General features: G+C 46.7%; 1 protein-coding gene across 2 annotated transcripts; it reads left to right on the top strand.

Annotated features, from left to right (window-relative positions):
• Window positions 1-1221: 1221 nt before the first annotated feature.
• On the top strand, window positions 1222-8791 carry LOC123163802 (LRR receptor-like serine/threonine-protein kinase ER1). Of its 2 annotated transcripts, none has more exons than XM_044581189.1 (27): window positions 1222-1692; window positions 2598-2727; window positions 2848-2919; window positions 3021-3092; window positions 3179-3250; window positions 3358-3429; window positions 3505-3576; window positions 3690-3761; window positions 3844-3915; window positions 3998-4066; window positions 4156-4227; window positions 4312-4383; window positions 4470-4541; window positions 4630-4701; window positions 4797-4868; window positions 4944-5015; window positions 5189-5260; window positions 5340-5411; window positions 5485-5556; window positions 5628-5699; window positions 5782-5850; window positions 5926-5997; window positions 6084-6154; window positions 6249-6377; window positions 6591-6938; window positions 7193-7563; window positions 8109-8791. In XM_044581189.1, exons 1-27 carry the CDS (start codon window positions 1611-1613, stop codon window positions 8466-8468), a joined length of 2925 nt encoding a protein of 974 aa, XP_044437124.1. In that variant the 5' UTR covers window positions 1222-1610; the 3' UTR covers window positions 8469-8791. The 2 variants fall into 2 exon arrangements, with proteins under 2 accessions (XP_044437124.1, XP_044437123.1); XM_044581188.1 differs by having other exon boundaries at window positions 1226-1692; window positions 7190-7563.
• Window positions 8792-14707: the final 5916 nt, after the last annotated feature.

The raw sequence follows: 14707 nt of genomic DNA, 5'->3' as shown, positions 1-14707 counted from the left end.
GCTATTACCCCATTTAGTTCACAAAAATAGAGATTTTGCATGCATCTTCTATCATACTTACATTTAAATTTGGGCAATATCATATTTGTGTACTTATCACAAATTATTGTTTTTGGTGCATTATTAGATTTTTGTACATATACCACAGTGTATCTGACGAAAGAACCATGTGAGCGACTAAAATGACACTTATTGGACATAGTGTCTATTTGCCTTACCCTTTCAACTCGAGTGATTGTGTTGTCGCCGTTGATGAAACTCTTATACATGTAGAGATTTCACTCCGTTGATGGCGGAGGCATGGTAGTCTGGAGGTGGCACGGGAGACCGCGAGGTGAGTTTAGAGGTCCAAGGTTAAGGGTCACGTTGGGGGCGATCATTTTGACTTTTGGAGAACCGGGCGGAAGAGTATCTTTGCTAGCGTAATGTTTGTGGGAGCAGAGGTATATGGGTGGTTTACTCGCTCGGTGTGAGAGAATGGGCTGTCGAGAGATTGATTATGGTAAGGCATATAGTCGGAGATTTGTATAAGTGCTACCGGTGTGGGGGATCTGCTTTTTTTCCTTTTCACGGAAAGGAGGAAAATATACGATATTCATCTTGATTCATATGTCCAAGAGGATCTCGAGCCGAAGATATTATTTGGCTGCTCGCTTGCTCAATGTGATTGCTGTTTGGCTGGCATGTCATGTGATCTTACATTTGGGGCGGAGGGAGTACTGTTTTGTGCCTTTATATATTCTGTATAAACCCATAATATTCTACTCCGCATTTGATTAGGATTTTCACAACAATACAAGGGGGCTGGGATCCTTAGTAGTATGGTTTTCGTACGATTTTATTTTGCAATGCATTTCATATTAAATTTGTCATTCACTCAAAACTCTTGAAAGGAACATTTGGTTTATCCAACGACACAACTAAGAGAATCAAAATCCTCTAGAATTTCAAATGGACATGGCATTTCAATCATGGGTTTTCCCATATCCTCTTTATATTTACCATTGCTGAAATTATTACTTCTACTTCCACCAAGGGGATGCCGCGGCCCCAGCGAGCATTGATCCGCCCGGCCCCACATGTCATGGAGTCGCTCCACCACGGCGCCACACCCCGCACTGTGCGACTCGAGTCCTACTCCTCCTCCTCTAGACCAACCAGACAGAGAGAGAAAAAACGACGACGGCGACAGCGACGTGACCTCTCAGTGTCCATCCCCCGTCCCTCTTCTCTCTCCACCACCCCCGCAAGCCACAACTCCACAAGGAACCTCCCTAGAGCTCCGAGCTAGCGCTCCTACGCGCGCATAACTAGCTAGCCCTGCCACTCCGCCCCCCCAGCCATACGGCCACTCGCTGTCACTGAGCCGGCAGCCGCAGCGAGCAGCGAGCGGCCATCCGCGCGCGAGAGCCAAAGCGGAGCCCGAGAAACCAACCAGGAACTCACTCCCCAGTCCCCATTAAGGCGCACTTCACTCCGCTGCCCACCAGTTGCAACAGCGCCACGCGAGCTTCGCACGCCGTACTCGCTCGCCGTCCCCCCTCCCCGGCGTCTCCCCCGTAAATGCCACTGCCCGGACGGTGATTCTTCGCAGCTTCGTACCACCGGCCATGGCGACGACGGCGGCTCCGGCGGCGGCGTACGGCACCCTCATTGCCTTCCTCCTCGTGGCCGGCGCCGCCGCGGACGACGGTTCGTTCCTTTCCCGTCCGCATCTTCTTTATTGCTCGGGCTGGGCGCCGGGGAGCAGAGGCTCGATCAGGGGGATTTGGTTTGGTTAGGACCAGTATTTTATTAGCGCTGCAAGGACTTCTACGAGCCTTTTGGGAGGCATCCGGGGATCCTCCGGTGCTTCGGCCGCATTTTTTATTGCCGTAACCCAGGTCTAATAGTCCTTTACTAATCCCGGCGAGTGGCGCCCCCTCCTCCTCCCACCATCCCTTCCCTTTTTGATGCTGCCGCTACTATTTTGGAGCGGTAGCCACTAACCAGCAGCATAGTTCACCAGGTGTTTCGAAACGAGATGGATCTTCTTCCTGCTCTGCTCTATCCACTATCCTGTTTGAAGCTGCCTTTTCCTCTGCCTTGTTCTGTTTCAAAATGGACTCTGCCTTGTTCTGTTTCAAAACCGGTGGTTTGGAGTTTGAACTCACGCTGATCTTGCACTCTTTGTGGTGTAAGAGTCGTTCAGATGTACTGGCACGAGCTTGCTTTCCTTTGGCCTTTATATATGTGTTTGTTTTGCGGCACAATGTTCTTGGCCGAACTGACAACAAGCACATTGCTAACCACCAGTGATAATCCTAGTACCCGTCGCTTTATTCCTCACCGCGGCCCTGTTTCCCCCCTTTCCAAATCCGATGTTCTTGTGCCGAGCCGATAAGCTTTTCTTGCCGTGAAGACGAAGAAAGATCATCGCTACCATCTTGGGCAGCTTCTCTTTTTTGGTTGTTTTTTCCTTTGTCACCAAATACGGCGATCTTGTTTTTCGGGGCAGCTCCGCCTTTTGTTGTGATCTTTATCTCATCTGTTTTTGCGCCCATTTTCTTCTGCTAATGTGGCCATGGTTAATGGTTTTACACTATCTCGTCATCCAGGGGCGGCGCTGCTGGAGGTGAAGAAGTCGTTCCGCAACGTCGGCAACGTGCTCTACGACTGGTCCGGCGACGACCACTGCTCCTGGCGCGGCGTCCTCTGCGACAACGTCACCTTCGCCGTCGCCGCGCTGTAAGATCGCCGCCGCCCGCCGCCGCCCCATTTAAACTCTCTGCCCCTTTTCCTCCCCCGCCGCGCCACCGCGGTGTCTCCGGTCGCTGACGCCGCGTTTTTTGGTCCAATGCCTTGCAGCAACCTCTCCGGGTTCAACCTCGAGGGCGAAATCTCGCCGGCCGTCGGCGCCCTGAAGAGCCTCGTCTCGATGTACGGAATGCCGCTCCTGCTCGCCGTCGTTCAGCTTTTGTTTTTCTTGCTTGGCCTGTGTTAGTACTAATAACTTGGTGGATTTGGGCGTACACCTGTAGTGATCTGAAGTCGAATGGGCTGACCGGCCAGATCCCGGATGAGATTGGGGATTGCTCGTCGATTAAGACGCTGTGAGTGGTCTCTTAAAAAAAATGCATGTTTAATGTTTGGGTTTGGGAAACTGTTCATGATTTGACGTTTGTTCTTGATCTACTAGGGATTTGTCCTTCAACAACTTGGATGGCGACATACCATTCTCGGTGTCCAAGCTCAAGCACCTCGAAACCTTGTAAGGCCTGTTTTTGCTGAAATGTATATCTAGTACTACTACTAGTAAGCAGCAAGTCCATCGAATGTTGTGAGTGATTATGTTGTGTGGTGCACGTGATTTCCTAGGATATTGAAGAACAACCAGCTGGTCGGCGCGATCCCGTCGACGCTGTCGCAGCTCCCAAATTTGAAGATTCTGTAAGTTGCACCTTGGTTCATATGTTGTGGTTCTGCTGAGTATTTTCAGAATCTCTAATTTTATGTGCACCCTAGGGACTTGGCACAAAACAAACTGAGTGGGGAGATACCAAGGCTAATCTATTGGAATGAGGTTCTTCAATACTTGTAAGTCTTGAATTTCTGTGCCATACAAACAATGGTTCTAGTGCTAATACTGCAGTACTATCCAATGCTGTTTTTCCCTTTCCATTTGGCTAACTCAAGTTGATCATACTTAGGGGATTGCGCGGCAACCAGTTGGAAGGAACCCTCTCCCCGGATATGTGCCAGTTGACCGGCCTTTGGTACTTGTAAGTATGCTGCTTACCCATCTTGAACCACATTGCGTTGTGTATCCTGTTTCTGGCGCTAACGCTGCACTCGCTTGACCAGCGACGTTAAGAACAATAGCTTGACTGGGGAGATACCGGAGACCATTGGGAACTGTACGAGTTTTCAGGTCTTGTACGTATTTACGCTCTCGCCCCTTTGAAATTATGTCAATTTCTTCAATTTTTGAAGTTTTTCTAACATTTTGCAATGGTAGGGATTTATCCTACAATCATTTAACTGGATCAATCCCTTTCAACATTGGCTTCCTTCAAGTTGCTACACTGTATGTGGTCATTTAAACCATTCTTCTTGCATCGTATGCTTCACAGAGTTAGCACTAATCTGCAAAATTATGCATATCATCTGTATCAGGTCCTTGCAAGGGAACAAGTTCACTGGTCCGATCCCATCAGTTATTGGCCTCATGCAGGCACTTGCTGTGCTGTAAGTCCTGTGATGAGCTCTGTGTCCTGAATTCTTTCTTGTTGGTGCAATATATGTAATTGATATGACCTCTAACCATTCCAGGGATCTGAGTTACAACCAACTATCTGGCCCTATACCGTCGATACTGGGAAACTTGTCATATACTGAGAAACTGTAAGCTTCCGTGGTCTGCTTCCTCTATGAAAGTTGTCTGCAAGAATATTTCCTAGTCAATAATATAATGTATCGTGGACTTGTAGATACATGCAAGGCAACAGGTTAACTGGGACAATACCACCAGAACTTGGGAATATGTCAACACTTCATTACCTGTGAGTGGCATCATTTTTCTTGTTTTTATATGTATTCAAATTCAGGTTATCTGAAATTCTGTTTTTGTTGACAAATATCTAAATTCAGAGAACTAAATGATAATCAACTTACTGGGTCCATTCCGTCGGAGCTGGGAAAGCTTACAGGCTTATATGACTTGTAAGTCCTTTCAAGTCAATTCTTGAAATCTGTAATGATTTTCTGAGTGCGGTAATCAAACAAGCAGCTTATGTTTTGTTGCTCGTGTTTCTCAGGAACCTTGCAAACAACAGCCTAGAAGGACCAATTCCCAACAATATAAGTTCTTGTGTGAATCTCAATAGCTTGTAAGCATTGCAACTTTCTTGTGCAGCACGCACAGCTTCAGAAATATATATTAATGCGTTGTTTCTCCTTTACAGTAATGCCCATGGCAACAAGTTAAATGGGACCATTCCTCGTTCTTTGTGTAAACTTGAGAGCATGACCTCTTTGTAAGTTCTGATTTTTAGCTCAAGTTATAATGGATTTCATCCTTAAATTGTGATATGATAAAGTTGACCGAGTTGTACCCTTGTGATTTAAATTGTTTGATATGCATACTGCATACTGATCTGCAACATTGTATGCTTGTTCATTGTTGACCTGTGTTAACCTGTTTATTCAGGAATCTGTCGTCAAATCATTTGAGTGGTCCTATTCCTATTGAGCTTTCAAGAATCAACAATTTGGACATCTTGTAAGTCCAATTATCTCATAAGTTCTTGAGAACATTGTTTTTTCTTCTGTGACCTATATAATGAAGATACATGTATCAGGGATTTATCCTGCAACATGATTACTGGTCCAATTCCATCAGCCATCGGCAGCTTGGAGCATCTATTGAAACTGTAAGTCTTTGCCATTACGATTATTTGTTTGTTTCCATCATCATATGTTAATGTTTGGAACTCTTTTCTCTAGTAACCTGAGCAAGAATGCTCTTGTCGGATTCATCCCTGCCGAGTTTGGGAACTTGAGGAGTATCGGTGAGATGTAAGTACCTGGTGATCTCATGGTGATCAGTTCCTTGAACGCTCTATTGAATAACTTGGGTCTTATTTCAGTGATCTGTCCAACAACCATCTTGGTGGTCTGATTCCTCAAGAACTTGGAATGCTGCAAAATCTGATGTTGCTGTGAGTCCGTATATTTAGTAGAAGGTTCAGCGTGTAGTCTTCAGTTGATCATTGATTCATCTGTCTTCATTCGCTCTTGCAGAAAACTGGAAAATAACAATATAACCGGGGATGTCTCTTCACTGATGAACTGCTTCAGTCTAAATACCTTGTAAGTTATCAAAGAAGTTTTGGGCATGTTTGAATGTTTGGCTTCGCTGACATGATCTTGCTGCTCGTGGAACAGAAATATATCATTCAATAATTTGGCTGGCGTTGTCCCTACCGACAACAACTTCTCACGGTTTTCGCCTGACAGGTAGAGTGCTCCATCATTTCAATCACTGTTTCATTCTTACTATCAGATTTGTAAATAGTAGTTTAACTATCCGGCCCTTCCTTCAGCTTCTTGGGTAATCCTGGACTTTGTGGATATTGGCTTGCCTCGTGCCGTTCCTCCAGCCACCAAGATAAACGTAAACATTGTGTTTCATTATCATTTCCTTTCTAGTATATATACTTTCTTTGTTTCTAATATACCGTCATCTCTACCATGGATTTTCTATGCAGCACAAATCTCGAAGGCTGCAATACTCGGCATTGCTCTGGGTGGGCTTGTTATCCTCCTGATGATTTTAATAGCTGTTTGCAGGCCGCACAGTCCTCCTGTTTTCAAAGATATCTCTGTTAGCAAACCAGGTAATGCATCTACAGAAGTTTTAAACCTTCTGTTTCAGTATATCTCTTACTTATTGGCAAGGTTTATGTTGCCGTGCGAGTCATGTCTAGATCGTTAATGTTTCTCACCAAACTATAATATCTTGTGGGCTTACCCTGACTGCCCACTCATAGACCATAGTTGATTCCTGGAACAGTATCAGTCTGTTCTAATAAATCTTCATGTTGTTGCAGTGAGCAATGTCCCCCCCAAGCTAGTGATACTTAATATGAACATGGCCCTCCATGTCTATGAAGACATAATGAGGATGACTGAGAACTTGAGTGAGAAATACATCATTGGGTATGGGGCATCAAGCACAGTTTATAAATGTGTTCTGAAGAACTGCAGACCGGTGGCAATCAAGAAGCTGTATGCCCAGTACCCGCAAAGCCTGAAGGAATTTCAAACTGAGCTTGAGACTGTCGGCAGTATCAAACACCGGAATTTAGTGAGTCTTCAAGGATACTCCCTGTCACCTGTTGGGAATCTTCTCTTCTACGAGTACATGGAAAATGGCAGCCTCTGGGATGTTTTACATGGTAAGTGCTCACTGCAAACTCGTTCCAAATGCCAAGAATGGTTTAGTACAAGTGATCAATAGCTAGCACTTATGTTGTTTTAATTTCGATAGACTTAGTTTCTTCATTTGTCACAAAGAAGTGAAACACACAACCTGGCCACTATCAAAATAGTTGATGCTTTGACACATTTGTAGTCCTGCTTATTTATTGATTGTTAACAGTTGAAGAACTATTGCCATATCATAACACTATGTTCTTTTTAATTCTAGAAGGTCAATCCAAGAAGAAAAAACTTGATTGGGAGACTCGCCTTCGGATTGCTCTCGGTGCTGCTCAAGGCCTTGCCTACCTTCACCATGACTGCAGTCCCCGGATAATCCACAGGGATGTAAAATCAAAGAATATCCTCCTCGACAAAGATTACGAGCCACACCTTACGGACTTTGGCATTGCTAAGAGTTTGTGTGTTTCAAAGACACACACGTCGACCTATGTCATGGGCACTATTGGCTACATTGATCCCGAGTATGCGCGCACCTCCCGCCTCAACGAGAAGTCCGATGTCTACAGCTATGGCATCGTCCTGCTCGAGCTGCTGACCGGCAAAAAGCCCGTGGACAACGAGTGCAATCTCCATCACTCGGTAACTACCTCACTCTCTTCGTAGTTCTTCAGGTTGATGAGTCATTTTCTTCAGCCTATTTAGCCTTGGATTCTGGTAGTGCCAATAATTGCTGGATGAACTCCATTAGGCTTTTATGTTCGTCCAAGGGGACCAGCAACATGAAGCCTATCATGTGAGTAGATCTATCTGCACTGTGGACCTGTGGTGTGCACTGATCCATCGCATATGGCCATTGAAAGCTCCATTATAGTAGGTTGCAGTGTTCCGTCCCCTAAAGCCTGCCATTTTTGTCTCCCCAGTTGTCAATCATGCAGATGGAAAGCTACAAATCGCACTGTCACACTCACCAAATGTTGTCAACTTTTCGGTTTGCTCCCCTGCCATTTAGCGTTTGAGCTTGCCTATGATTCAGACCAGATTCTTATGACAGCATATCAGGATAAGTTTCACCCTGTAGTTATCAGATACAGTGCTGCTGCTTAGGAAGGGAAGTCCTTTTACCTATGGGATGAAGTCCCAAGGAAACAAATTTCATAATTTTCTTTGGTGCTGTTGCAACGCAGATCCTATCAAAGACGGCGAGCAACGCGGTGATGGAGACGGTCGACCCCGACATCGCGGACACGTGCCAGGACCTCGGCGAGGTGAAGAAGGTGTTCCAGCTGGCGCTGCTCTGCACCAAGAAGCAGCCGTCGGACCGGCCGACGATGCACGAGGTGGTGCGCGTGCTGGACTGCCTGGTGCACCCCGACCCGCCGCCCAAGGCCGCCCAGCCGCAGCCGCCCACCGGCCCGAGCTACGCCAACGAGTACGTGAGCCTGCGGGGCGCCGGCACGCTGTCGTCCTGCGCCAACTCGTCGAGCACGTCGGACGCCGAGCTGTTCCTCAAGTTCGGCCAGGCCATCTCCCACAACACGGAGTAGGACGGAGAGGCCGCCGCTCTGGGAACTCAGGCGGCGGAGGATGATCCAGGTAGTCGGTCAGACGAGTAGTAGCAAGAGCTAGCTAGCCCACATTTTGTCTAAATATGCGTCGGTGCCCGGAGGTGAACAAAAATGGGACTCTGAAACGGTGGCGTTCTTCCCCTGTAAAAAAGCCATGTATTCTCTTTCTCTTCGTGCCCCTCTTATCTCTAACCTAGTAGGAGGCTTCGATGGATCTCTCTTGTCTCTTCTTCTCTGCGACCGTTCTTGGACTGGAATGTTGTGAATTGGCTGATCTTGTAAGGATGTCAGTAGCAATGTCTCCTCTGTGTGTCTGCTCCCGCTGACTGTAGAACTAATTCAGTTACCCGAGTCGGTGGTCGAGAACCTGATGAACCTGGTGGGAGAACCAATTCAGTTACCTGGGTTCTCTTGCATTTTCTCCCGCTCCCGGCATTGATGCGTGCCTGTGCCGTGCAGGTGTCGCGGAGCTCATGCTGGTCTTTGCTTTGTCCGGAACATGTCAGCTGAGGCGTTAATGGTGTGAAGGTGCAGCGGGGCTGGGGCCGGATGGTAGGGGGTGATGGATGAGATGGGTCGGACTTGCCCTGTGAATGAATCTTTGATGATTGATGGAGGGAGGAGTGGGCGGGCCAAGGGGGGTACGGGCGTGGGGGCAGGGCGGGTGCCGTCGTTGCCGGTGGGATGGCAATGCGGCGCGGGTCTCGTGAGCGCCAGTACTGGAACTGAACTCGGCTGGGGCCTGGGTGCGTGGGGATCGGGCCGCGGGAGAGCCAGCGGCCCAGCGCCATGGAGATGGTAGGGCAGGGTCGGCCGCTCCAGCGCTCGATTCGAACCAGCGGGTGGAGTAGCGGTGGGACGATGGATCGCGGTAACCGTCGTGTTCGGCGCGCATCTGTGATCAGGCTCGGGGGCTGGCCCGGTGCGGCGGTGCCCGGGGTTTCGCAACACGGGTGGGTGAAGTGACAAGTGAGGAGTGGGCAGCCTGATATTTTTTATAACACATTACAAACATAAGCGCTCATATATACGTACATACACTTATCACTGTGAACCCATACACGCACACCTTACGTAGTCAACGGAAACGTCTCCTTTCATTAAATGCACATCGTCGAAAATTCTAAAATAAATTCAGAATAAATGCGAGGTCATAATTTAAATCCTGTTGGGCTGGGATACCACTGTCCTCCTGACCATCCAACCACAGGTTGGTTCGCGGGCAGCCGAAATTTGAATGTGGTCCTTTGGTTGCTGATCGGGTGGCAGGAGTACATGCGACGTGTCCGACTAAATCCGTTGGCTTCTGCTCTTTGATACACATGGTGGTAGAGGAGGCAGGTTAAGTGTGACGAGGTGATTCAGTCTCCTGCTCAGACGGCTTTGTCAATTGCTGCTTTCACTGCAAACCACATAAAGGCTATGGACATGAAGAAGTGCATCAAAAAACAAGGTTGGTCGAAACCTCCCGAGGGCTATGTTAAAATGAATCTCGATGTCGCTTTTCTCTCTTCAGGATGAGAAGGGTGCTACTGGGCACTTTGTGGCGGCGAGTAACAACATAACTGAACATGTAAACTCGGCAGCTATTGCTGAAGTTAGAGCGTTGAAAGACGGGTTCATCTTGGCTGGTCAAGTCGGATGCGAGAGGATAGTTATCAACTCCAACTGCCTGGAAGTTGTTCAAACTATGCATGGCGAAGGTTTTTCAGCAATAGAAGCTTCAACAATATAAGAAGAGTGTGTTCTTAGCTAGGTATCAACACAGAATACTGTCAGAGGGCGAGAAATATTATAGCTCATTTGTTAGCTGCCCATGTAGAAGGATCCCATACTTGTGTCTGGATGGGTGATCCTCCGGCTTTCATTGTATCTAGCCTAGTTGACGATGTAAATATGTCCGGAAATTAATAAAGTTGCTATGATGAGTTTTCCTCAAAACGAAAACTCAAGCATTATCATATTCACATAGAACAATTTATTTTCTTTTCGGTAATGCTATTCAGCCGACGTTCACTATAAGAGATGGCAAATTGGACGTCTTTTATGACATTTTATATTGTCCCAAGGACGGTAATTTTAGATTGCAAGCATGGTAAATCCTGACAAAAAAAAGAACCAAAGCGAGTTTGTCATGCTTGCCAACTAAACTTGTCATCCTCAGTCAACATAATTTGCCATGCAAATCGTTCGCACTTGTCATTCTTGTCAGCTAACGGTCACTAGTTAAGAGGCTCCTTTTTTTTTTGGCATTTGTCCAAGATTTCTTATAGCTTTGTTAAAAAAAGATTTTCTTAGAACATCTACAATGATAGACGCTAATTTAGGCACTTATGGAGAAAACTAAATAAATTTAAGATAATTAAAAGAAAATTCTAGGTGTTCTATCTTTGATTGGTAGGCGCTAACTAGAGTGCTAAATACAGACCAGAAACAAGGCCAAGCGTTACATACCCACTTCAAATCATCACGACTGGGGAAGTAGGCGGGTCGACTAGACGTGTCGAAGATGCCGGAGGAGGTCGTTGGCCGCGGTCACGCCATGACCGAGCTCAGTCTTGCGCTCGGGACCTCTCTGGATCTAGGGTTCCTGGGGCTTTCTTGTGAGAGGGGAAAGAGAGGGGTGAGGCCGAGGAAGCGTGGAGCGTGTCGGGTGAGGAGATAAGGGAGATGAGAGGTAGACATGTAGGACACGAGCTCTCGGGGGCGCACATGGCCGAGCTAGAACATGAGAGGCGGGAGGAAGAAGGAGAAAGGTGGGTGCGTTTTTGCCCCACTCGCTGACTGGTGGGACCCAGCGTGCCTAGTGGCACGGCATGCTGAGTAGGTGCGTGGGTGCACGGGTAGGAAAAGACTTAGAAGAGGGGTAGGCGGGCTGCGCGGTTGGGCTGGATTTCTGGAAAAGGTCCAGTGTGCCCTTTTTCTATTTTCCATAAATGTAGAAGAAGGAAGAAAAGCATGGGTAGTTTGGAAAGTGAAAAGAAATGAGAGGAAGGGACATATGGGGAAGATGGAATGTGCACATAACGTTAAAAGTGGTTTGGGGATTTTTATACATGTTTAAATTTAATTCAAATTATTTAATTTCAAAAGCCGAATTAAACAAGCTCCAAATGGGTTCAAATTTTCAGAGATGACCATACACGTAAAATGTGATTTATTGGCAAAGTTGGAACATTTTATTTGCAAGTAAAATTGCAACATAAAATTCATAAGTTTAAAGGAGTTGGAAGTTGGTTTGGAAGTTTTGGAAGCTATGTCCTGGCTTTTGTGAAAGTGAATATGAACTCAAGTTAGAAGTGAACTCTAATGCTATGATGCAAAAGAAAAAAAAACGAATCACCATAATGAAATTACCCATGGCAGAATTGTTATAAAGATGAAATGTTTTGGTCTTGGGCTATTATTGACGGAGCGTCTGATTTTATTGAATAGTTTTCTGTTTGCTGATTTCAAGGAGAAAAAGAGAGGGGTAAGGATCCTTGGATGAGTGAGCAACACCGATGGGAGCACAGGTTGAGCTCTTCTTCTTTTTTCCTTTGACCAAAGGGTCCTCCGTCCTACAATCTGGACCTCCCCTTTTTCTTTGACTATAACGGGTCCTCGAACCCATGGGGGTCATGAATCATTCATTCGAAGGGGTGTATGTTCCAGATGGGTTGGGGGTTATTAAAATAAACTACACTTATTTATTTACATTAAACTTTTTTGCTTGTAGTTAACATGATTTCAATTGATATTTAGTATAAATCTCAACATGTACTTTCCCAATCGTAAAAAGATGGTGTTTTAGACATTCATATAATCACCAATATGCATCTTTGATTATTATGTTTTGTATGTATATGTCAGTAGAAAATTACCAAAAATTATGTTATGGCTACATTTAAAATAAATATCCCATTATACTATTTTCACCATGCCAATCATAATATATATTCTAAATATGAGAAGTTTGAGTTAGATTTTATTGCATGTTTTCACATTATTCTACAGAGTAATTTGTGCTTCTTAGGACTTATCGTAGTGTGTGCCTTGTTGTAATGTTTGTGAAACCTTCATACAACATTTTAGAGTACAATTTTAAAAATATCCTAACAAGTGTAACTATTTTTTGACAGGTAGTTTAGGTGTAGCTATTATTTTATAGGTAATTTAGGTATAACTAAATAGAGAACTACGAGGTCTCGGCATGTGATTTGTCTGTATCATATCTTCTTGTCCTACTTGCCGGTACTGCTTTTTTCTTTCTTTCTATTATGATCAAATCTTCCCTCACCGCTTTTGGAGGTTCAGTGACTAGCCACCATCACACGCGCATCACAGTAATAAAATGTAGCTTGGCTGAACTGTGTGACCAAAGCTCTGAAATAGCAACGACATGGCATCCCTGCAACGGCCTAAACCAGTCGCGTGTGAGAAATAAGGATTCGCGACCTGATTTGGAAAACCAAGTATTACGCCAGCAACTAGTGATAGAAAATCCTAGTGAGCATGTAATTATATTAGTACAAAAGAAATACAGGGTGAATACAAGAAGAATATCACTACCTGGCCAAGCGGTCCAGACAGTTTATGAAGGGATGGGGCGCGAATTTAGATAGGGACCTTCGGGTGCACAAGGCTGCGCTCCTTGCTGAGATCCGAGCGCTCGACCTCTGTGCAGACTCCGTGGGGTCTCTGCAGGACTGGGCCCACCGCTACAATCTTGAGGACTCACTCATGGATATTTATTTAAGGAAGAGGAATATTGGCGTCGGCGTGGGACCCAGAATTGGGTCCTCTTTGGTGATGCCAATACGGCATATTTCCGGGCTATCGCTAATGGTAGGCGTAGACGTGGAACCATCCCCTTGTTATGGGATGGCGATAGGGTACTTCAGGACCCCGTGGAGATCCGTGTTCACATCGACAAGTTCTATAAGGACCTGTTCGCCGGGCGCCCTAGAGGGGGCATAGCATTAGCGGATCACCTCTGGATGCATGCCCAGCAGGTTTCCCCGAACGAGAATGCGGCTCTCATGGCCCCATTTGAGGCGGATGAGGTGGAACGCTTTGTCAAATCCGTGAACCCGACTTTGGCTCCCGGTCCGGACGGCTTGCCTGTCCGCTTTTTTCAGGCTTTTTGGTCTACCATCAGGGATGACATCCTAGCCTTGTTCCTCGATTTTACTAAAGGAACCCTTGATGTAGCTCACCTCAACTATGGGATCATATCTGTTGGGGATATTACTACTAGGTGTAAACCGGCCACGGAAGCCGGGTTATCCCCATAATGGATTGTTTATACTTAAAGCCCATGAAGACAAGGAATAAAGCGGTTCACTACAGAGACTCGAAGACCCAAGGCCCAAAGGTAGATATAGGCCTGTAGCTATAAACCGCCATGTAATACATGACTTGTATTGTAAGGTATGATAAAGTAGAGACCGAGCCGGTATGTGTATAAACCGGCATCGGGACTCTGTAAGTCGGCGGGCGTCGACCTGTATATATAAAGGCACGACCCGGCGGCGGTTCAGGGACAAGAAACAACAACTCGGGATCTAGGTAAAGCGATTCCGCTCCTTGATCCTCGAGACCACAACAATTCCACCACAACTGGACGTAGGCTTTTACCTTCACCGCAAGGGGCCGAACCAGTATAAACCCTCGTGTTCTTTGTCCGTTTTAACCCCTTTAAGCTAACCCGTTGCGATGGCTCCACGACTAAGTCCTTTCGCTAGGACATCTGCCGTGACAAACCCACGACAGTTGGCACCCACCGTGGGGCTATCGCGTGATGGTTTCGAGTTCTTGAAGGGCAATTTTGAAGGGCTCAAGGGATACGCCGTGGGCCGGATGACCAAGAGTCATCGCGGCAAGCTCTACATCGACGACGCAGGCTGGGGCCCCGAGGCCGGCTCAATCGAGTACGGGTACTGGGTCCCCTTTGGAGGAATTCACGTCTTCATCGGCAAGATCGGCGAACTGGGCCCTGAGCCAGACATCTGCACCGACCTCGTCGAGACGGCTCAGCGTGCAAGCCCTGCCCGGATTTAGTCCGCCGTGAAGCGTGCGTTCGTAGGATTCAGCAATGGTGCGGAACTTGAACCGGCGTCCGATGGCGAGACCGTCGTCTACTCAGATGGCGAGTCGTCCACCGGGGAGACCGAGTCACTGTACCAACTGCAAGATGGCCAGCTCGGGGACTATTCCGATGGCGACAGTATTCCGGA

Source organism: Triticum aestivum, chromosome 7D (assembly GCF_018294505.1).
Source record: "Triticum aestivum cultivar Chinese Spring chromosome 7D, IWGSC CS RefSeq v2.1, whole genome shotgun sequence".
NCBI classification, from domain to species: domain Eukaryota; kingdom Viridiplantae; phylum Streptophyta; class Magnoliopsida; order Poales; family Poaceae; genus Triticum; species Triticum aestivum.
The sequence above is the reverse complement of the archived record's forward strand: the minus strand, read 5'-3'. Positions and strand labels throughout refer to the sequence as shown.